General features: G+C 42.7%; 1 protein-coding gene across 1 annotated transcript in view; it reads left to right on the top strand.

Annotated features, from left to right (window-relative positions):
* The first annotated feature begins 5,501 nt into the window (after window positions 1–5,501).
* Window positions 5,502–23,432, top strand: part of LOC139461745 (ras-related and estrogen-regulated growth inhibitor-like) — a 41,795-nt gene continuing 23,864 nt past the window's right edge. The window contains exons 1-2 of the mRNA XM_071243202.1: window positions 5,502–5,560; window positions 22,761–22,897. Of these exons, the coding sequence (XP_071099303.1) occupies window positions 22,843–22,897 (55 nt within the window). The 5' untranslated portion in view covers window positions 5,502–5,560; window positions 22,761–22,842. The remainder of the gene's footprint in view (window positions 5,561–22,760; window positions 22,898–23,432) is intronic.

Genomic DNA, 23,432 nt, shown 5'->3' with positions numbered 1-23,432 from the left:
GAGAAAGTCCATTTATAACAAATTTCATTAAACTGAGGTAAATATGATCACTTACGGATATACTTGTTATTGATAGATTTTAATATTCTAAGCACATAATTAATAACTTGTAAGAATCGGTAAGTTAATTGTTTAAGAGAATTCTGTCTCAAAATTAAATGAAAATCAGATCTTAGTTCTCCTACCACTGAAAGTTGCAGTTGTGAGTCCTAAGATCTTATTTTAATGAGTTTGACTCAAAATTTTGTTAAGAAGTAGATAATTGAATTTTAATGTTATTTGAATCCTGGCAGTAGAGAATAACCTAGGTGTGAAAAGAACTCTTAAGGGGAGATAATGCAGCAATTTGTTTTGTCATTTAACCAATCCCCAGAGGCCTCAGTGTTTGACGGCACTGTATAGCGTAGATTGTATGGCATACATGTTACAGATTTTGTATGTGACTATTTATTTTATAATTTAAACCATTTTTGTTCTAACATTGTCTCACACTGTATTTAGATAAATATTTTCTATAGATGACGAATAAACACATCTCTAGTCAATTGTATCTTGTATTTATTTTGTGAATTCCTTGCAGTAACGTCTATAGACATTAGGAAGCAGAAAAATGCTTTGTTGTTAAACGCCGCACTCAGCAATATTCCAGCTATATGACGGAGGTCTGTAAATAACATCTTCCCGAGGCAAGAGAGTTAACTGACTACAAAAGTCCAGTTTCCACCCTTGCCGAAATTGGCTGGAATTCCTGGGCTCGAGTGTCACCAGTGGTTATTACGAGTAATGTCCCCTCTAAGCCTCTCCTATGGACCAATCGGATTCCACCCCTTGTATCGCTTGCATTTGCTTCAAACAAAATAGCGCTGCCCAGTCAAGATCAGTCGCTAATCAAGATGTATATTGCACATGCTTTGCAAATCCTGCAATCGACCAAAATCTGCACGACAGTTTACGGACCGGATTTCGATTTCGTTGAGCGATATTGATTGGACTATGCATAGACTCGTCTGTCCAGCCAAAATGTAACTCTTATAATACCAGCCTAGTTCGGCAAGGGTGGAAACTGGACTTTTATAGTCAGTTAACTCTCTTGCCTCGGGAAGATGACAAATAATCGTGTCTAGACCAGACAATTCAGGGATTGAGATCATGAGCATTGACCCATCATCAGCAATTGAGATACGATGACGTGCATCAACCAAGTCAGTGAGCCTGACCACCCGATCCCGTTTATCGCCTCTTGCGACAAGCATAGTCGCCTCTTATGACAAGTTTGGGTTGCTGAAGACCTATTCTACCCCGGATCTTCACGGGGCATTGGCTGCTGCAAGCATAAAACAACACCCAATCAGGGTCATTTAATTGCACTCTGGCAGCTTGTGAAGACAAGTTCAAAATCGGCATCAGACTTTTATATAACGTTATGTACCCATGAAGATTCCGGAGTAGAATAGGCCTTCAGCAACCCATGCTTGCCGTAAAAGGTGACTATGCTTGTCGTAAAAGGCGACTAACGGGATCGGGTGGTCAGGCTCGCTGACTTGGTTGATGCATGTCATGATCCCAATTGCGTGGATCGATGCTCATGATATTAATCACTGGATTGTCTGGTCCAGACTCGATTATTTGCAAACCACCGTCATATAGCTGGAATATTGATGAGTGCTGCGCTAAACAACAAACCAACCAACCAACAATATAACGTTATGAAGGCGTGAATAACGTGATTCTTGTCCAAACTCCAGTTTTGGTCACATACAGACTATTGCTCATTCTTTCCAGCACTGGTTTTTTGAGTGCGACATTAAACAGCAAGCAAACAAACAACCCTAAAGTAAACAGTGGCATAGCCCGGTACAAGCAGCCACACACGTGCATGCACCTCGTCATATAATGGAAGCAAACGTGAACACGGAGTTAAACACTATTTTATCTCACCTAGCCATATTTTTAACCAGTGGTTCGTCTAGTCCAGATTTCAAAATTGAATGATCACCCTACACACCTACCCAACGTCACGCCTACTTTAAAAACCAAAACCAAAATATATTTTATGTTATAAATACCTTTCTGTTCAGACATTGTGTCGGACACTTTAACACGCGACAGCACGTACGCCAAAATATATTATTCGGATAACGATGTATATTTCCAGTGATAAGTCGGAGATGACCGCGTATTAATAGTCCTTAGGAAATGGTTCAAGTTAGTTGGGGATGTTGGGACCAATTGTTTGTGACAGGTGTAATAAACGAGATTATGTCAACGCAACAGCCATTGGAAGTTCCGTCCGTGTATAAAAGTGCCACTACCAAGTGACCTCTCTTGCACTTCCTTGTCTGAGGGGCAATAGTATTTGGTATCACTTACTTCGGCTCCACATGAAGGGATATATTTATAATATTTATAAATAGGCGCGTGCTCGGGGATTGGGTTCAAGGAAGCCATCTCAAGGTGACGTTGAAAAAAAAAATACACCGTATTATCTCCAATAGGAGCCCCTGTGGATGCTTCGTCCCCTTTCGACATGATATGTCAAGATATCAGCACTTATCGATAAAGTTTGCTTTGGTTTTGCTTGTTGTTTAACGCCACACACAGCAATATTTCAGCTACATGACGGCGATCTGTAAGTTATCGAGTCTGGACTAGACAATCCAGTGATTGACATCATGAGCATCGATCCACGTAATTGGGATCGATGACATGCATCAACCAAGTCAGCGAGCCTGACCACACGATCCCGTCAGTTGCCTCTTACGACAAGCATAGTCGCCTTTTACGGCAAGCACGGGTTGCTGAAGACCTATTCGAGCCTTTGTGACTGACGGGTTTCGATATACATATATACAGAGATTTACACCGATTTCTTTAATACGTGAAATAATTATACCATCTTCATCAGATGAACGCTCCCTTAAAAAAAAATCATTTAGTCGCCATGTTTGTTTACCCAATCGACGAAAGTAGTCACTGATAGCAGTCACCCAATCAACCAATAGCAATCCATCAATAAACTAGGCAGCCAGTCAAGTTTTCACAAAAATATCTCTGGTTTATCCCGGGTCGTCGGTCCAGAGTACCCGGATGATTAGAGAGTAAAGAGAGTATTTACCGTGCGTATTTCCCATGTTAACAACAATTTTGGATGAGAGCAGACTGAAATTGCTTTAAGTTGTCCTCCTTATTAAAAACACACATTTACACAAATAAACTTTCCAACCCTCAAATATATACGGAATATGCGAACTGGGAAACGTTACTAAAAAACTCTTTAAAAATCCTTTTTCATGTTGTCAAGATCAAAATTACACAGAGTGTAAATAGTTCAATTAAATGAAAATACATGTCTTATCATACTCATATCTTCCAAGTTTTTAATGATAGGTCATCAAATAATAAAAGAAACATGTGCTTCCATGAAATAAACCACAGATTCACAAGTTATCTACACCAATAACATCTTTTTAAATTTTTAACATGATTTTTCAACGTAACTGACTCACTCGAATGATAAAAAATGTAATTTTAAGACAAGTCAGACAGGTGGAATGCAACTGAGAAATTGACATCACAGGTGCCCGTGTTGCACGTGCAAAACGTGAGAGCGCAGCGGCATATGTCAATCATCGACGCAGGTGGCCGACACAAGCGATGTAATATATCACCATGGCTGACATAAAGTTTGTAAAAGATGAACAGTGAGATGAAAGAAAACATTACATATCCTTGTGATAATGCGAATTATCTTTTAAGCGTTTTAAGTAGCTGACTTTACTGCATGTACTTGTACATGCACGATTAAGAATACTGTACACTGACAGTTAATCTTTTAGTTAATCAGATTAAGTGAACGTCACGCCGAAGACCCGGGTTCGATTCCCGACATGGGTACAATGTGTGAAGCCCTTTATGGTGTCCCCCGCCGTGATATTGCTGGAATATTGCTAAAAGCGGCGTAAAACCATACTCACTCACTCACTATTCCGGTTTTCGTACCTCAGTAATCAGTAAGTCAAGATTGATCGACATTATACAATTGACGCCAATCTGTTACTGAACAAAAAAAATTCCCTCAAACTTAACTGATATTGTTTTTCAAATTTAACGGCTGGTTTATTTTCCAAATCTCACTGATACTATTTTGAGCTTTGTAGAGACTCATTTAGAGCTGGTTTAAATTGTGTGAAAGAGAAATGCCACAGTGGTAGATATCTTTGACTCGTTATAGCGAGTACAATTGGTATATAGATATGCAGTGCATGCGTAAGACATTAAAGGGGGGCTACACTCAACACACTATAACGCCAAAATCCAGTCGTTTTCAAACGTTGTATTTGCACCTGTGTGTAACTGTCCAAGGATCTCCGTGGAATAATCTCTTTCACCTCAAGATTGATACACAGCATAAACCTTAAATGTTCAGGATCCAAATAGAGGCATTTGAGTGACTTGGATCAAACTTCCAATGCCTGTCAATTGACCCGAATGTGGTCTCCCTTAAGTGGTACCGGGTTTCTTTAGGTTTACCATTATAGTTTTTTGTTTTGTTTGTTGTTTAACGCCGCACTCAGCATTAGTCCAGCTATATGACGGCGGTCTGTAAATAATCGAGTAAAACAAATGAATAGTGTGTTTTGTGTAAAATACCCAAATGTCAAAATGATTGTTTGATGGTGCCATTTCAGTTGTCAAGGCAACCAAGTCATGTTCAGAGTCACTGTTCTACATTAATGATTATGAATACTTCAGACCGTTGACCTTCAGTTCATTTCTTTTCGACCCGTTAAGATCCGGGGTAGAATAGATCTTCAGCAACCCAGGCTTGCCGTAAAAGGCGACTATGCTTGTCGTAAAAGGCGACTAACGGGATCGGGTGGTCAGGCTCGCTGACTTGGTTGATGCATGTCATCGGCCCCAATTGCGTGGATCGATGCTCATGATATTCATCACTGGATTGTCTGGTCCAGACTCGATTTTTTTCCAGACCGCCGTCATATAGTTGGAATATTGCTGAGAGCGGCGTTAAACAACAAGCAAACAAACAAATAAAACATTTCTTTTCATATATGAATATTGCTGAGTTAGGCGTTAAACAACAAACAAACAATTAAACAAACGTTAATGGGTACCAGCGTTAACATACAATTCTGGCGTCAGGGTTGTCTGTTTGGGTATGTTCATAATTAAGGTCATTAAAAAAAATTATGACCCTATTATTCATATAACGTGCCTCCGTGGAACGTTATTGTGTACTTAAACCATAATATTTACCTAATCACGAACAAAAATATTTCTCTCCAATGGCAAAATCGCGCGCGAACGACACGAACATAATCAAAACGATATCGGTATTCAACGGTACAAGGGGAAACCAGTTCACTGCTCATGATGCGTGTACGCTATTTGTGTTGTGACCATCGCGTAAACGTTATTTCCTGTCTAAACCATCCCATCGCTTTGGAATTTGTATGAAGGGCTCAGTCATTGTAAAGCTTATCTCGATGGACAGGGAACAGAGCCACCCGGCACGTGGGTTCAGCATTAGAAGAAACACCTGGTATGTTAAAATTATTTTTGTCGATTTTGGTTAGGAAACAAGGATAATGTGGAGGTGTTTGAAGGTAGGGGAAAATAACAAGGTGAGGTGAAATGGGTTTTGACGTCGCGTCCAAGATTATTGCACTTATATGTAACGACGTGAATTCACGAGTGTGTGGCTGCTTGCACTAGTCCGGACTAATGCCGATTTTATAGCGCTAGCCCACTGAGATACAATGCCGTTGTTTATTATGAATACCCCTCTCAGAAACAGTATACTGACTCCGAGCTGACCAGTCCTTGTTTTAGTCCCTTAATGTCGAGCGCCAGACAGGGTAACAACAAGTACCATCTTTTCACGTCTTTTAGTATGACGCTGTCGGGGATCGAACGCCTGACCTTCCGATCTCCGGGTGAACACCCTACCACTAGGCCACGGAGGCGGTCTTACAAGGGATGTTGGATGTCGTGGGAACACTGTCTAAGATGCGGAGTCTGTATCAAACTGCCAGGAAACGTGTCACTCGGAATAGCGAAACATGTCAATTATACACTTGATGCTGTTACAACTCGTGTTTATATGCAAACACATGAAGTATTCTGATACTTATATAGAAGTCATGATACAACGCACTGATTAATAATAATAATAATAATAATAATAATAATAATATACAAATTAAGAATTAGTGAAAACTACTACTACTTCTACTATTACTACGACTACTACTACTACTTCTGCTACTAATAGTATTATCCCTGTCAGCTGATCAGTGTTTCGTTCTCAGCGCCTTGGGGAGTATACAACCCAAGCTGCCTTATCTCCGACCTCGTGGTTTTCACCAAAGTGGTAAGTGTCAGAGACCTGCATCACTTCGGGATTTCCTCTGACATGAAGCTGACACGACGTGATGTAACTGAAATACTGTCGAATGAGCGTGAAAGCTACCCTACTCACTCACTCACTCACTCATTCACAGTTGAAGGCGTGGCTCGCTTTTGTCACTCTCTTTCCATCAGCTTTTGGAGAATCACGAAAAAGTTAAATGGTAAATGAAATTGACCATCTTCCGCATGTTTAAGCCCTGGCGTGTCTGAGGTCCCCGAGTACAATTTAAGGTTTGGTTAATTGCAAAAACTAAACAATAACATGCATGTTTAAATATCTGCCATTTAAACGACCAGGCTGTCAGACTCTTGACGTAAATCTTTGTCTCAGCTCCGTGTAAACGCTCGTATGAAGCACAATCTATCACGCCCAGCTGTAAGGGGGGGGGGGGGGGGGGGGGGGGGGGAAGGGGGGGGTGACGTGTGGTTTGTGTTGTTGAGTATAGCAGGCATGTTGGCATTTTCACAAGTATTGGAATTATTTATTTCCCTTAAAACCGTTCAAACGATTAATTATCTAACAAGTCTTTCGTATGGCAAGTTTAGGTTTAGGATGCACCTTATAGCAGGACATATCTCATTGAATTAACATTCTAAGTTGCGACCCTTGGGAGTGATGGAAACCTATGATCGCGGGTTCGAATCCAGGTTCGTCCTGATTATTAGTATATGGGTATATAGGTATATCGGCACCATACCCTAAATCGTAGGTTTCACACAAATGTTTAAGACCTGCATTACTTCGGGCTTTCCTCCCACATTAAGCTGACACGCCATGACGTGACTCAAACACTGTTCAAAGAGGTATTGAACCCAACTCACTCACTCCCTCACTTAAATCAAACTTCCCAATCTTCCTGTCTCTGAAGGTATTCCCGCATGATGTCACTGGGTGCGTTCGGTCGATACATGACACCTGGTTATCTGAAAACGTGTTCTAGTAGATCACTGCAGTAACGGAACAGCTGCGAGTGATATGTGTATTGGAGTGTACAGAATCACACAGTCCCTAACATTAATCTTAATCAGTTGTGGGGTTGGTGAAGCGTGTTTCAAAAATAAACACTGGTGCTGTCGGTCTCTCCTACAGAACCCCCATCCCATTCTCACCCCTTTCCAGCTCTAGCAGCCAGTACTCAACCCCTTTCCAGCTCTAGCGTCCAGTACTCAACCCCTTTCCAGCTCTAGCGGCCAGTACTCGTCCCACTTTCCAGCTCTAGCGGCCAGTACTCGTCCCACTTTCCAGCTCTAGCGGCCAGTACTCGTCCCACTTTCCAGCTCTAGCGGCCAGTACTCGTCCCACTTTCCAGCTGTAGCAGCCAGTACTCGTCCCACTTTCCAGCTCTAGCGGCCAGTACTCGTCCCACTTTCCAGCTCTAGCGGCCAGAACTCGTCCCCTTTCCAGCTGTAGCAGCCAGTACTCAACCCCTTTCCAGCTCTAGCGGCCAGTACTCAACCCCTTTCCAGCTCTAGCGGCCAGTACTCAACCCCGTTCCAGCTGTAGCAGCCAGTACTCAACCCCTTTCCAGCTGTAGCAGCCAGTACTCATTCCCTTTCCAGCTCTAGCGGCCAGTACTCAACCCCTTTCCAGCTCTAGCGGCCAGTACTCGCCCCACTTTCCAGCTCTAGCGGCCAGTACTCAACCCCTTTCCAGCTGTAGCAGCCAGTACTCACCCCTTTCCAGCTCTAGCGGCCAGTACTCACCCCTTTCCAGCTCTAGCGGCCAGTACTCACCCCTTTCCAGCTCTAGCAGCCAGTACTCGCCCCACTTTCCAGCGCTAGCGGCCAGTACTCAACCCCTTTCCAGCTGTAGCAGCCAGTACTCAACCCCTTTCCAGCTGTAGCAGCCAGTACTCATTCCCTTTCCAGCTCTAGCGGCCAGTACTCAACCCCTTTCCAGCTCTAGCAGCCAGTACTCGCCCCACTTTCCAGCTCTAGCGGCCAGTACTCAACCCCTTTCCAGCTGTAGCAGCCAGTACTCACCCCTTTCCAGCTCTAGCGGCCAGTACTCACCCCTTTCCAGCTCTAGCGGCCAGTACTCACCCCTTTCCAGCTCTAGCAGCCAGTACTCGCCCCCCTTTCCAGCTCTAGCGGCCAGTACTCAACCCCTTCCCAGATCTAGCAGCCTATACTCACCCCTTCTCAGCTCTAGCAGCCAGCGTCCCCCGCCGTGATATTGCTGGAATATTGCTAAAAGCGGCGTAAAACCATACTCACTCACTCACTCTAGCAGCGAGCACTCATCCCCTTCCCAGATCTAGCAGCCAGTACTCATCCCCTTCCCAGCTCTAGCAGCCTATACTCACCCCTACTCAGCTCTAGCAGCCAATACTGATTCCCTTCCCAGCTCTAGCAGCCAGTACTCATCCCCTTCTCAGCTCTAGCAGCCAGCACTCATCCCCTTCCCAGCTTTAGCAGCCAGTACTCACCCCTACTCAGCTCTAGCAGCCGATACTCACCCCTTCCCAGCTCTAGCAGCCAGCACTCATCCCCTTCCCAGCTCTAGCAGCCAGCACTCATCCCCTTCCCAGCTCTAGCAGCCAGTACTCACCCCTTTCTCATCTCGAGCAGTCAGTAACCATCCCCTTCCCAACTCTTGCAACCAGTTATTGTCTAAAACAAGGTGCTAAAACGGGGCTATAACAAGGTATCGGCTCGGAGTCAGTTTTCTGGGAGTGGGGTATACATGTTAAACTGCAGTATGGTATGTCAGTGGCCTAACACTATAGAATCGGCATTAGTCCAAGCTAGTACAAGCAACCACACACAGAGACGGTGATCATATCCTGCCCCACAGGTGGCACCCGTCACAAACACATGCAAAGGCAAGTCACATTTATGCTGGTGGCAAGAGGCGACTTGGTAGATCGGGTGGTCAGGCTCGATGTCTTGATCACGTGTCAACGTTTCTCGATGGCGTGGATCGTTGCTCATAATATCAATCACTGTATTGCAGTGCTCGAAACAGACATCGGCGAGACCGACAGATTTGTCCTCGGGCTGAGAGTTTTAAATTTCAGCAGGCCCTCACTGCCTGCAGTTTACAGTAAACTACGTTTATAACGAACACGCTTATAACGAACTAACGGATATAACGAACTTATTTTTAGTCCCGACCATTTGTTGTATATATGCTGTATGTATGCATATAACGAACTACGGTTATTACGAACTAAAATTAGTGGTCCCCTCGAGTTCGTTATAACCGTAGTCTACTGTATTTTAAGCTGTGAACATGGTAAATGAATCATAAGACTGAGATTGCTTGGTGAAACAGGGTCCAGCTTCACAGAACTCCGCTGTTAGCTCTTTCAGCACCGCAAGTCGGTGTATCGGCCACACCGTAGTCACGTCAAACTAATATAAAGTTTCAACAACCTACCTGTCTTATCTTCTATTTATTAAATCTATCACTTTTTCACAAAGTGAGAAAATACGTATTTTATTTCAGCTTATCATATTTTATCAATAGATTTAAAATTATGAACTATTTCCCGCAATGTTATTGCAAAAGAAAATCTGGGACACGTGCTTCGACAACGGGTTCATATCAAACATCAAAAGAGCAATTTAAAGACGATTCAAGCAAGTCGTAAATAAATTAAATACAGTTATAAATAAAATCAACAAAAATATTTCCAAAAGTGGTCAGGGGGCACGGGTGGCCCAGTCGCTTGAGGCCCTGCGATTCACTGTGCAGAGTTGCGTCCCTTGGACACGCCAGAAACCGATTATTGTGGGTTCGAATCCCGGTTCACCCCGATTTTGTTTCTAGGTTTGTTAGCACCATACCATACCCGTGCGCGAGGGTTTCACCGAAGTGGTAAACGTCTAAGACCTGCGTCACTTCGGGCTTTCCTCCCGCAAAAAGCTGGAATACTGTTAAAAGCGGCGTCAAACCAAACTCACTCACTCACCCACAAATGGTCTAACTAATTAACTTACATCTAAGTTTTTATTTCCATGTTTTCGTGCAATCGTGTAATGTAAGTCAAATGACACCTCGGCATTTGCACACGATATTTAATGTCAAAATATATGCATGAGAAATCTTTGTCACAGGCATGATTTCCTGTGTAAAGAGTTCAAATAACACGATTTAGCCAAACGCTTTCGTTCTAATCTGAAATCTAAACACGATAAAACTCCTGGCGAGGTTACTGTGATAGTATTGATGTTCAGCGCTTTCCAACGACACCAAATATGGAACGAATCTTCGCACGTGTTATTTATAGAAAGCTTCGACAACGGAGGTATTTCCTGGTATTTGTTTATATCACTGAGCGGAAAGCCACTATGGTCGGGAACTATGTGATGATAAATCGTACTTATAAGTCCCTTTTTATCATTTTCTGATTACTTTAATATGAAAATAAATAGAAATAAGTTAGTGGATACTGGATAGCTCTATTATGAAATGTTAAAACTGCCGAAAGTCGCCATCATTTTCGCTTCCTTGGTGCTTAATCTGGACGCTATGCATGTGTTAGCTTATTTTTATATTAAAAGCGAACTTAAGTTATAAATGCATTATTTAGATAATGTGATAAGTCATATTTATAAACCGTTGGATTTCATGTTTCACATGGTGTATGATATGAAGTAGCAAAGATAATTCACAAGCTGATAATTTCCATCATAAATGTAGGCATACTCTACCGCCACAGAGTCTGTGGGATCTAGGTGTGACAGCAGTAAAAGCTTCTGGTTGACTGGTTGACTGGTTGTGTTTTGTAATTTAATTTGCAAGAGCATGCCTCCCTGGTTCAGCTGAAATGTTTGGGCCTACAATTTTTTCCACTGGGCCTACAGTGTTTCCAGTGAGCCTACAGTGTTTCCAATGAGCCTACAGTGTTTCCACTGGGCCTACAGTTTTTCCACTGGGCCTACAGTGTTTCCACTGAGCTTACAGTGTTTCCACTGGACCTACAGTGTTTCCACTGAGTCTACAGTGTTTCCACTGGGCCTACAGAGCCTACAATGTTTCCACTGAGCCTACAGTGTTTCCATACACACGCTCAACTTGCCGTTGAAGCCTGTGACGTCCACTCAAGAGACATTGTTGAAAATTAGGCGAAAAACCGGCAGAGAGTAGGCAACCCATGCTTGCTGTAAAAAGGCGACTATGCTTGTGAGAGGCGGCTAACGGGATCGGGTGGTCAGGCTCGCTGACTTGACTCATATGTCATCGTATCCCAGTTGCGTAGATCGATGTTCATGATGTCAATCACAGGACCTGATAGCTGCTACGATCGGCGATACGGTGAACAAATGTTTGTAATAATCGACAACGCTCACTGTATAAGTGACCCGTGAAGATCCGGGGTAGAATTGGTCTTCAGCAACCCATGCTTGCTGTAAAAGGCGACTATGCTTGTCGTAAGAGGCGACTAACGGGAACGGGTGGTCAGGCTCGCTGACTTGGTGCATGTCATCGTATTCCAATTGCGTAGATCGATGCTCATGATGTCAGTCACTGGATTGTCTGTTCCAGACTCGATTATTTATAGACCGCCGTCATGTCGGTGGATTATTGAGTACTGCGTTAAACAACAAACAAACAAACAAACAAACTAAACCCATCAATACTAAACTAACTATAATTTGATTATTAACACCCATAACAGAATAACTGGTACATCAGTATCTTAACCCGTGATGTTATTACCTGTAGCCTTGTCTTGCGATCAGAGTCATAAGGAAATGGTAAACAAACACTGGCATCTACAACTAATAACAGATACCGTCATCCGTCCATCCGTGCATTGAGCAGAACTGACCGGTTCCATCTGACCATACAGCTTGCTGCTACAAATAGGTAGCTATCATTGAGTCTAATCTGGTTTTGTTTTGGCTGCTTATTCATCTTTGAAAGGTCTTGGCTTTGAGATAGCGTGATATCGGCACTGGCAGACTGGTCACCCATGTCAGTTACAGGCCGATCATAAATCACTCGCGCGTAAACAAACACCCACGTGAACGCTCTGGGATCTGCAGGTGTTAAACCATTCCGAAAACAGTTCGCTCAAACCGGATTGTAAAACTGGAGAGGTGGATCCGGTTCAAGTGGTGCTTATACAAACTTTGACGTTTCTTTGAACGCGACTCGTGATGTCGTGGTGAAATTATTGAGGCAAATTCGTGACTAACGAGATCAGTGTGTGCATAAAACACCTGCACGTCTGATGCATAAATTGTTTTAACCAGCTGAAAATACACGCACATGTGGTTGAGGTGAGCTTCCTGGTTCATTATTTGGAATTTCTTCTTGGAGGGTAAAATACCTGAACGCCCATCCCTACAAACAACCCCAATGATTGCGTCATGATGTCAGTACATTGTCACTCTTTCATTCAAAACAACAACAGTGATATACTTGCTGTCAGTGTAGATGCGTTATATAAATATAACTGTACACCACGGCGCATGGGCGAATGGCTGAGTGAGTATGGTTTTACGCCGCTTTTTGCAATATTCTAGCAATATCACGTCAGGGGACACCAGAAAATGGGCTTCACACATTGTAACCATGTGGGGAATTGAACCCGGGCCTTCGGTGTGACGAGGGAACGCTTTACCCGCAACTCCATTATCAAAAATACTGCTTGGCGATTCCGGGTCCCCAATATCCCTGCGACCGCCTCCGTGGTCTAATGGTAGAGCGTCCACCCGGAGAGTGGAAGGTCCGGGGTTCGTTCCCCGACCGCGTCATACCAAAAGACGTTAAAAGATGGTACTTGTTGTTACCCTGTCTGGCGCTCGGCATAAAGGGTCTAAAACAAGGACTGGTCGGCTCGGAGTCAGTATACTGTGTCTGAGTGGGGCATTCATGTTAAACAGCGGGATGGTATCTCAGTGAACTAGCACTATAAATCGGCATCAGTCCGGACTAGTACAAGCAGCCACACAAACACACACACGTACATATATATATATATATATATATACGTCGCTATATAAGTGCAATAATCTTGGACGCGACGTTAAACCCCATTTCACCTCACCTCACCTCACCATCCAATATCCCCGCGTTTTGACAGAGGCGACATTGGAAGATCAAGTTATCAGACTTTGTGATGTCATGTCATCGTTCCCTGATTACGTGGTTCGTTGCTCATACTTTCAGTCACTGGTTTGTCTGGCCCAGATAGTTTACAGGCCGCCATGAGGTAGCTGTGATATTGAAGGCTGTAGCGTTAAACTTTCACTCACTGGTATTTCGGATTTCATCTAAACGTATAATACAAAACAGCTCATAGAGAAACGTTTAATTCCTATACTTGGTTGTTTGGTTGGTTGGTTGTTTTAGGCCCCACTCAGCAATATTCCAGCTATATGACGGCGGTCTGTAAATAATCGAATCTGGACAGACAATCCAGTGATTGACATCATGAACATCGATCTACGCAATTGGGATCGATGACATGCTTCAACAAAGTCAGCGAGCCTGACCACCCGATCCCGTTAGTCGCCTCTTACGACAAGTATAGTCGCCTTTTACGGCAAGCATGGGTTGATGAAGACCTATTCTACCCCGGATCTTCAATTCCTATACTAGTCCTGTACTATGCAGTTTGCATTCTTATCACCGCCGTAGGGCGGTCTGGTAGACTAGTGGTCAAAGCGTTCGTTCGTCACGCCGAAGACCCGAATTCAATTCCCCACATTTTTGTACACAGTGTGAAGTCAAATTCTGGCGTCCCCCGTAGTGATATTAGAATATTGCTAAAAGCGGCGTAAAACCATACTCACTCACTCATCACCTCAGTCATGTAGCTGGAATAATGCTCACCATATTCAGAATTTATTGGTTCACAAACTTTGACACGTGTGTGACACTGCACGTCAAGTATACAGTCTCTACTACCTCATGTCACGACGTCACAACACAGCTGGACACAAGTAGCCGGTGTCAGCGACGGCGAACCCGTTACCCCTCTTGCCGGATGGACGTGGTCAGTAATGTCGATTATGACCTTTGGTCACAACGTTGTCGGCATTCCTCACAGATTACGCGTGTGTGTGTGTGCGTGCGTGCGTGCGTACTTGTATATGAGTTTACGTCTCACTGTGCGTGCGTGTCTGTTTGTGTGTGCGTATATGAGTGTGTCTGTGGTGAGTGTGTTTGTGTGTGTACTTGCGTGCGTGCGTGTTTGTGTGTGTGCGCGCGCGTGTCTGTATGTGTATGTGTGCATGCGTTTTTTTGTATGTGTCTTTGGTGCGTGTGTATTTGTGCTCGTGCGTGCGTGCCTGCTTGTCTGTGCATGTCTGTGTGGTTGTGTTTGTGTGTGCGTGTCTGTATGTATGTGTGGTTTTCGTGTGTGTGTGCGCGCGCGCACGCGTGTCTGTATGTGTATGTGTGCATGCGTTTTTTTGTATGTGTCTTTGGTGCGTGTGTATTTGTGCTCGTGCGTGCGTGCCTGCTTGTCTGTGCATGTCTGTGTGGTTGTGTTTGTGTGTGCGTGTCTGTATGTATGTGTGGTTTCGTGCGTGTGTTTGTGTGAGTGTGCGCGTGTGTCTGTGGTTAGTGTATGTTTGTGTACGCGCGTGCGTGCATGTCTGTGCATTGTGTTTGGGAGTGTCTATATGTGTGCGTTCGTGTGTGTGCAGTTCAAGATAATCAGAAGGGTTTTACCTATGCGTGTACTGGCTTACACAAAGTTCAAGTTTCCGATAATAATGTTAATGAGTTATTCAAGACCCTAAAGGTACGCTTGAGTGCAAGGCACTCGACATTATGACTCGATAAGGAAGACGTCCGATATCTGACGATCACATTGATATATAGCCACTTGAACTCAGCTAGGCCTGTGATCACCATCCAGACAAGCGATCACTGACCACACCACAGGCCTCAGGAGACAGTTGTCTTCACCAGCGTTAAGACTACGGAGCTGTTGCGGCTGTTCAGACGAAATCCCAGTCGCTAGTAAGTAAGTTATCCTTGTCGGTGCACAGTTTGTTCACATGATTGTTACATGATCTAGTGCACATATTTCCAATCCAAGGGCACAATTTAACAATCAAAGAATAATATAAGACCTTTTACTCCTATCGTGTCAAGAAAAGGTCTGAAATTAATGAGATTGTCCCTTTCTCAAAACCTACGATTTTCGCAATCCAAGACTTTGGGACCGACCTTTCAAAGCGATAGTAGCTTTTTTGTAAAACCTGATTTTTAAAAAAATATTTCAAGTATTTTCTGGAACAAACACTTTTCTCAAATATTTTAGGGTAGGCAAACTGTTTGATGGTAACCATATAGTTTAAGTGAGGAGGTAATGATAGAGGTCTCTGCATAACTTGAGTCAAAGGTGATGGGACTGTCGTCGACCCCTTGCCAAGCGCCACTTTAATGTGCAAACCAGCTCTCTGGGTGTTTTCTTGATAGTGTATTTCTAGTGTAGGGAAAGCAAAGAAATGTATGGAAAGCATGGTAGTAGAAGTGTATGGAAAGCATGATAGAAGAAGTGTATGGAAAGCACTGAAGTAGAAGTGTATGGAAAGCATGGTAGTAGAAGTGTATGGAAAGCATGATAGAAGAAGTGTATGGAAAGCATGGTAGTAGAAGTGTATGGAAAGCATGATAGAAGAAGTGAATGGAAAGCATGGTAGTAGAAGTGTATGGAAAGCATGGTAGTACAAGTGTATGGAAAGCATGACAGAAGAAGTGTATGGAAAGCATGATAGAAGAAGTGTATGGAAAGCATGGTAGTAGAAGTGTATGGAAAGCATGGTAGTACAAGTGTATGGAAAGCATGGTAGTACAAGTGTATGGAAAGCATGGTAGTACAAGTGTATGGAAAGCATGGTAGTAGAAGTGTATGGAAAGCATGGAGTTAGAAGTGTAGGGAAAGCCCTGCAGTAGAAGTGTATGGAAAGCATGGTAGTAGAAATGTAAATGAAAAACATTCAAGACATGTCATCCAACTTATGAAACCCTCTCCTAAAACAAGTATGACAATCATTTACATATATGTAGAAAGACTGAAAGATCCACCAGCACCTTTGTTTAGACTCCTCAAGGGCCATTCTGGGTCAGACAGCTATTTTGACATTCATGGTGTGACATATTTATATCCACACGAGGGATCGAACCGGCATAACTGACATGACCAACGATGCTCGCCCACCGTCTGAATAAAACACTCATTTTTAACGCTGTGTCGGATTGTTGACCCCAAAGTTAATGCAGTCGTAAAGTTCATCGCCTGGCTGGGATCGACACCTCCTATAGGTAATGCTAAAAGGTGCTTTGCACAATTATAACCTTCAACGTAAATTGCAAAACCAGCGAGAAAACCATCTAATTTATGCATAGCAGCATGTCAAGCATTCTTTGTCGTTCTGAGCGGATATTTGAAGGTGTTATGGAAGTATGGTGTCGACATCCTTCGTGTTGTGCATCTCCAAGAACTTTAATTACCAAAATGTCAAACGCGCACCTTGTAATAAACATTCCCAGACTCTCCTCCACGAGTACGGTAAAGTCAGCGACGTGTATTGCAGGCATTAATAACCCGTCTCATCCAATCAACGCATGACGCGTCATCAATGAGTCCGTCTCCTTCTACAATAACACGTGTTTGTGTGTGAAAGAAACATGGCAACAGCCCTACACAATTCATTTGAAAACACCGCACCACAAATACCTGCATTGAACGTCCTAATTTAACTACCACAACAAAGGAATTTCGCCTCTTGAACAGGAGCACGGAACGTCAGTCACGTTGGTTTACAAGCGTAAACATCGCGACCATACACACCAACACATGCGAACGTCCTTGCACGTGCACCACGTGCGATGACGTTAATGAGTTTAAACGACCAGATGCAGACATCATGCGCTACAGTTCCAGACTCGCTAACAGACATGTAGTAAGAAGGGTATTGTTTCCGTGTTTGACATACCGATGAAACCACAATGCATGTGTTTTCTTTCTCGATCCAGGACTTTTGTTATCGTGTTTCAAAGTCGGGTTCAAGGGGCACATTGCCTTGATTCTTGAAATTTGTCAGTTTACACTTCTGAGTATATAAGGTACCTGTTCTCCTCCAGTAACATATACCACCTGAACGCGGCTCTTGGCAGGTAAGCCTGGTTCTCTTGTTGAAATTTAGACTTTAAGTTTCAACTGTTAATATACTGAAGGAAACGAATAAGGGGACAATGAGAGTATAGGGAAATAAGCTTTACTGTCAGTACATTCGAAACAGTGCGCAGACATTTTCAACATGCCAGAATCAAATATTGGGATGTGTTTGCGTGCATTGTTTCCAACGTCTGATAGTCAAGACCGGGAACCCGTGACAGCATATCATTTTACTGTTTCAAAAACTAAGTGTTCCCTTATTTATTTCCATCAGTATATTTTACCTTTATCAGCCGTCCTTGGCCTAGAGGTCAAAGGTGGATTACGCTCCACCGTCTACTGCCCAGTCTAAGTTTAGATGTTGTAATCACGTGCGTGACATAGGGTCATTGTTTCTGTATAATAAAAGTAATCATTACCTGTCAGATTAATATAATACATAAAAGAGTTGAGTCAGAAGACAAAGTGGTATTTGAACGACTTGAATCCAACTTACCCGGACTGTTAATGTGCCTGAATCTAGTACATTCTTAAAATCGAACCTTTTTATTTTACTCATTTACTTTTCTGATAATATTCTTTAAACATTGTTATTATTTCAAAATTATATTTAAACCTTTGACGGATTAATAAACTCATGGTTAGAAACATCTCTTTTAAACATCTGGCGACCCGTGAAGATCCCGGGAATACCCGTGAAGAACCCATTCTTGTCGTAAGAGGCGACTGACGGGATGCGTGGTCAGGCTCGCTGACATGGTTGACCGATGCTGATGATGTTAATCACTGGATTGTCTGGCCCAGACTCGATTATTAACAGAGATTGACTTTTGCTGAGTGTGGCATTAAATTAAACAAACATACACAAGTATACATCCGGCACAAACATGTCCGCAGCTACGCCGGAAGTGACGTCATCTTTCGAATACTCCCCTTTTTCGGCAGCTATGAACAGGTTGATATGGTTTTTGCTCCTATGGTCAAGCGGGGCACGGGTGGCCCAGTCGACTAAGGCGCCGCGAGTCGCTGTGCAGAGTTGCGTCCCTTTAGCACGATTGCGGGTTCGAATCCCGGTGCGACCCGATCATGTTACTAGGTTTGTCATACCGTAATTAAAGTAAATCTAGTATCCGAAGTTAATTTACTGTGCTGAATAAACGAGCTTTATGCCAATGCGCCCATTTTTCAAAAGACTTCAGCGGTCTTTGAAAAACAAAAAACTATCCAACGCTTAGCTTGTCCATCAGTCCATCATTTTGCCATCATATGATGCGTGTTGTGATATTCCTTGTCCCAAATATACATAGGACGATCCGGAGGATGGTTTAAGTGTTGCAGGAGTGCCCCTTTACGAAGCATCCTAATCGTGTTAGTATATACAAAACCCATGTTACGGATAGAGTAGGTTTCAACAAAAATAACAATTATTTCAGTAATGTTTGTCTTACAAACGTAAAGTGCTTCCCGAATAAATTATTTACATTTATCTAACATTTTGTTTATTTGAAGTACACACACTTTCAACGGTGAAACTGTGAACCCCGCCCACACGGACACACACGCGCACTCACGCAGGCGCACCCTCCCTCTCTTTAAAAAAGCTGTATCTGTGTTTCACTAAATTCAGAAAGTCAACAAGAACAGTGTATAAGAACAAGAAAAAATCACAACTGGTTATTGCTAAAGGAATGACTTGATTTAGCAATCTTCCTGTCATACTACGACTGTTCATAGATTGTACCCATGTGAAGAATCGAACCCAGGCCTTCTGCGTGTTATTCCGAAAGCAATTAAGAAATAATTAATTTAGCTGAGCGACGGTTTGTCTGATTCAGATGCCCCCCTCTAAGTCTCTCCCCATGATTCTCCACGAATGAGTTCCCCCGTGGCGGATGTGCTTTGCTTGTCTCTTTGTACCAGTATGCGTGTTCGTTATCCCGCGTGCAGATGTGTGGGAGTTATGTAATACCTTCTGGGCGTCCAGTACTGCACGTGCGATGTACCATGCACAGACATTGCCTGCTGGGCCGCTCCAGGGAGTGATAACATCACGTCATCAGAGATAAATATCTACATCGTCATACCTTTGTCGGCATCATCGGCTGAACCAATATGTTTACGTGAACGGGATGACCCGGATGACTCAGTTGGTCACGGCCGCGATGGGAGCTGGTGATACCTGACACCATGTTCTCACACAATGAAGCGTGCCCCTGGAACTAGACTGGTATCTAGTCTCTGTAATGATTATACTTTACAGAAAAGTATACTTGTTAAAGTATTTTAATAATATACATATTATACGCGATAACTTTTTTTCTGTAATAAATAGACTCGTGAAGATCCGGGGTAGAATACGTCTTCAGCAACCCATGCTTCCCGTAAAAGGTGAGGTGAGGTGAAATGGGGTTTAACGTCGCGTCCAATATTATTGCACATTAGTGTGTGTGTGTGTGTGTGTGTGAAAAATCTCCATGCCACAGTATACTTTAACGACTACCTTTTTCTGTACAAAATATTCATTTCAGATATATATGGAGCACAAACTGCAGAAATCTAGACTTGCCAACTATTTTAGACTTGCAATGGCTGTATTGGATATATATATATTTCAGGGTCTGTATGACAGACTACCCTGAAACCAACATATCTAAACTCCCAAGCAAGTCTACAATACTGTCGCATCGAGATTTCTTTAACTTTTGATGGTGAAAAGAATATCTGGGATCTTTCCTGTTGTATCCTGAATGAAAATATCACTAAACCTTAAACTGTTTTCATAAAAGAGACTAAATGTTAGTCTAACAAAGAATCACCTAACGATGAGAACTGGCCTCGGATTTTTTGTCGTTTTGTTGTTTTATTTTGTACGAAACAGTTAACCTTCCCTGAATATAAGTTTCTTGCGTCGACCCTCCCAAACAGCTTCTGCATATCTTACTAACTTTCCCAATGGCGACGACATGCCGCATTATTTTTTTTCTTATGAAACCACAATAATCATTTATTATAAATTCATATACTACCAATAACTGAACATAATTATAAAATGACCTTCAACAGGAATGTGTATATTTTCTTCACGACCATTATGTGACCCTGTCATGTACTTCTGTCCGGGCGTTTACTGGAACGCCGGGGGCCGCGACGAGACGTTTTGTTTGTTTGTTTGTTGTTTAACGCCGCACTCAGCAATGTTCCAGCTATTTGACGGCGGTCTGTAAATAATCGTGTCTGGACCAGACAATCCAGTGATTGATGTCATGAGCATCTATTCACGCTATTGGGATACGATGAGATGTATCAACCAAGTCAGCGAGTCTGACCACCCGATCCCGTGGGTCGCCTCTTACGACAAGCATAGTCGCCTTTTCCAGCAAGCATGGGTTGCTGAAGACCTATTCAACCCCGTATCTTCACGGGTTCTATAATGAATGAATGAATGATCTTCGCGAATCATTGAAACAGTAGCGATGACACCAGATGTTCGCGAATCATTGAAACAGTTGCGATGACACCAGATGTTCGTGAATCATTGAAACAGTAGCGATGACACCAGATGTTCGTGAATCATTGAAACAGTAGCGATGACACCAGATGTTCGTGAATCATTGAAACAGTAGCGATGACACCAGATGTTCGCGAATCATTGAAAAGATTGTGATGATACCAGGTATTCGCGAATCATTGAATTGTTAGCGATGACACCAGGTGTTCGTGAATCATTGAAACGTTAGTGATAATACCAGGTTTCGCGAATCATTGAAACGTTAGTGATAATACCAGGTTTCGCGAATCATTGAAACGTTAGTGATAATACCAGGTTTCGCGAATCATTGAAACGTTAGTGATGACACCAGGTGTTCGCGAATCATTGAAACGTTAGTGATAATACCAGGTTTCGTGAATCATGGAAACGTTAGTGATAATACCAGGTTTCGCGAATCATTGAAACGTTAGTGATAATACCAGGTTTCGCGAATCATTGATACAGTAGCGATGACACCAGGTGTTCGCGAATCATTGAAACGTTACAATGATGATCCTAGGTGTCCGAGTCGGACGGGCACCACCCATCTCCGGGATCCTCAAGGCCACAGTAAGTTGGGCAAGGACAAAATATACGACCACCTAAATCCAATTTATAGTAATCTACGAGTACTTCAAGGCAGTAACATTTTCAAAGTGTGAAAATCCATCAACTTAAATTAGTAGGTGATAAAGACTAAGACCAAACATACTGCATGTCCCACTGGCAGCTACAGAAGGTGGGAGAGAACGGCCCGCTCCATATGATCTTCTCATGAAGGTTACTTTTGAAAGAAAACGTTCCTTGGAAGTCAAAACGAACTGCCACAACCATGACCATTTCGTTCCTGATGTTAAACTAGCGCACTTAATGCCCACCCCTCACAACCATGACCATTTCGTCCCTGATGTTAAACTAGCGCACTTAATGCCCACCCCTCCTAGAGTTAATGAATGAGTGAACGTTCCTTTACATCCTATCAACAACTTCGCCGTTTTTCATGACGCGTCCCCTGAGCTAGATTAAAGCATGTATCATATCATATTTCATAACAATTATGCACGATCTGAGAAAGGGCTTTTGGCCAGATCGTTATCATAATCAAAAAGCATGCACGCGTGTTATATTGATATCGTTATCATTAGGAATGTATTAATTGATATATTTAATTAATTTGTAACATGGTCACAAATCATTGCAATATCATTTCCAAGTTGCAGCGAGTTGATACATTTACACCGTTATTGTTTTATAAAGGGTTGTTGTTTTTTGTAACATCGTCTTTTATATGGTATACGGAATTCACGAAGGATAAAGTGTTAATGCCTTCTTGCGTTAATGTTATTTTTTATTATTATAATATTTTGTAATCCGAGCTTCTTGTGCACTGACATATGCTTTTCCACGAGCGCACACCATGCAAGTTGGTACACTAAATCAACGAAACGGTAATCGATATGTCATGTTTTTCTGGTGAAAAAATAAGCTGTATTGTTATAGAATATTTTCTAGGCTAAAAACAAGCCTCCTCAATAGTTCCATGCAAAATGTTATGGAATGCACGACCTGTGACAGCGGGATGTACGGGCATCGCGAGAACGAGATCTCGTTACAGCACGCGCCACGCGCAGCTGTCAGAAGAGCAGCCGATAGTTATCGTCTGCTCGGCGTGAAGACAAGGAAACTCAGTCATCTGCTCTTATTTCCAGGAAGTACAGCTACATTAGCGATTAGCGGGGACTTGGATATATATATATTGGACTAGACTGAACAAATGTGACAAGCACCGCTATGAAGGGACCAATTCAAATTCTTGTTCTTGGTAAAGAAGGAGTTGGAAAAACTGGTGAGTAATTTTTTATGTCCTTTTTTGCAACTCATCGAGGTTGTAATGCGATGCAGGTTCATACGCTTTGGAGGATTTTTATATCTTTTGTTTGAAAAGATTTTCATATTTCATTTTCCGTGTCGTTGTGAATGTGCTACTTTCTTGGAGTAAATGGAATACAAAATTATTTCTTCATATTTTATCATATTTTATCAAGTACCATAAGAATGATAAGTTTGGTTTTAGTACTTATGTCTTAACGAAAGTATACTAACATAATCTAAAATTAAAAGAATGTAGCGAGCCCGGCCTTGTATTCACATGAATGGGACGTTTCGGGTGTAAGTTAAGACATAATTGGCCTGCTGCTCTACTCTACATAAAGACAACTGTTTGTAGGTACGGTATACAACACAAAGGATAGGCCGCGTCTCCGCTCCTACTTCCCGTTCCCGTGGTTAACCAGACAGTAGGCGGTTACAGACATACCGTTAAATCCTTCCGCTTGTCCAAAGCTTTGTTCTTCAATTAAACTTAATGATAGCTCGCTAAA

Source organism: Haliotis cracherodii, unplaced genomic scaffold (assembly GCF_022045235.1).
Source record: "Haliotis cracherodii isolate W230 unplaced genomic scaffold, xgHalCrac1.p SCAF_15, whole genome shotgun sequence".
NCBI lineage: Eukaryota > Metazoa > Mollusca > Gastropoda > Lepetellida > Haliotidae > Haliotis > Haliotis cracherodii.
This window is presented reverse-complemented; position numbering and strand designations above follow the sequence as displayed.